Below are 1039 nucleotides of genomic sequence, written 5' to 3' on the forward strand. Positions count from 1 at the left end.
CCTGGGCAGTTGGCGTGGCTCTGGGTAGCTCTATGGAACAGTCCTTCCTGGGTCTGAGCTGAGTTTGCCTCCCTGTTGCTTCCCCCAGGGTCTGTCTGTGTCTTCTGGGGGCCACGGAGACTCTGTTTTGCCCTAAGACAGCGCCTCCAAACCAGGAAGGCAAAGCCGGGCCCTCCGCTTCGCTCCCCAAATCTTCTCTTTCTCTAAGCTACGGGTTCTCAATTCTTCCACATGCTCCTCCTCTAAGATCTCTGATCCATCTCCTCTCTGTCCCCACAACTCCTGGAGCCACACTCTTCGTTGGTTGCTGCCGTGTAGGAGGGCGTGGCCAGGGGTGAGTGGGCCTGAGAAGGTAGAACAGCTGCTCGCCTCCAGCATTTAGGGGGACTTCTCTGATGTGCCCTGGGGCCAGAGACGCTTTTGCCAACTGAATATTGCTTGGAGGCCTAGAATGCTGGTGAGTGCGGTGCCAGGACCGAAGCCCCCCAGATGCGCTGCGACTTCCCAGGAGTCACTGCAAGGGACTCAGGGACAGGGACAGGAGACACAAAGTACTGGATGGGAAGTTCCTGGGAGCCCGCGTGGACTGAGGTCTCCTTCTTCCTCCACTGGCGTGTGGGGGAGGGGCCGCCACGTCTCCCAAGCATGAGCTGCCCCTGCCACTAGGCCCACAGCCTTTGGGCTTGAATCCTAACACCAGGAAGCTAGTTCTGCGACCTGGGCAAGTTCCCCACCTTCTTGAACCTCACTCGTCTCTTTCGTAAGAAAAGAAATGTATCTGCTTGCCAGGGCTGTCCTGCGTTGATTGAGTGGAATCTGATTTGCCAAGGGCTGGGCATGGGATGTGGTACAGGTCACTGCTACCTGTACTGCTACCTGTACCCTCTGCTGTGAGGATTCCTCCTCTCTGTCATCTATGGGAACCCCATGGTAAAAGTCTCTCTCTCTCTCTCAATCTCTCTCTCTCTCATTCTCTCTCTCTCTCTCTTTCTCTCAATCTCTCTCTCTCTCTCTCTCTCACACACACACACACACACAC

General features: G+C 56.0%; 1 protein-coding gene across 1 annotated transcript in view; it reads left to right on the top strand.

Moving 5' to 3' along the window:
* Nucleotides 1–837: 837 nt before the first annotated feature.
* Nucleotides 838–1039, top strand: part of GHRHR (growth hormone releasing hormone receptor) — a 10179-nt gene continuing 9977 nt past the window's right edge. The window contains exon 1 of the mRNA XM_015589413.2: nucleotides 838–890. Coding sequence (XP_015444899.1) covers nucleotides 838–890 — 53 coding nt within the window. The remainder of the gene's footprint in view (nucleotides 891–1039) is intronic.

This window comes from Pteropus alecto, unplaced genomic scaffold (assembly GCF_000325575.1).
Source record: "Pteropus alecto unplaced genomic scaffold, ASM32557v1 scaffold21, whole genome shotgun sequence".
Classification (NCBI taxonomy): domain Eukaryota; kingdom Metazoa; phylum Chordata; class Mammalia; order Chiroptera; family Pteropodidae; genus Pteropus; species Pteropus alecto.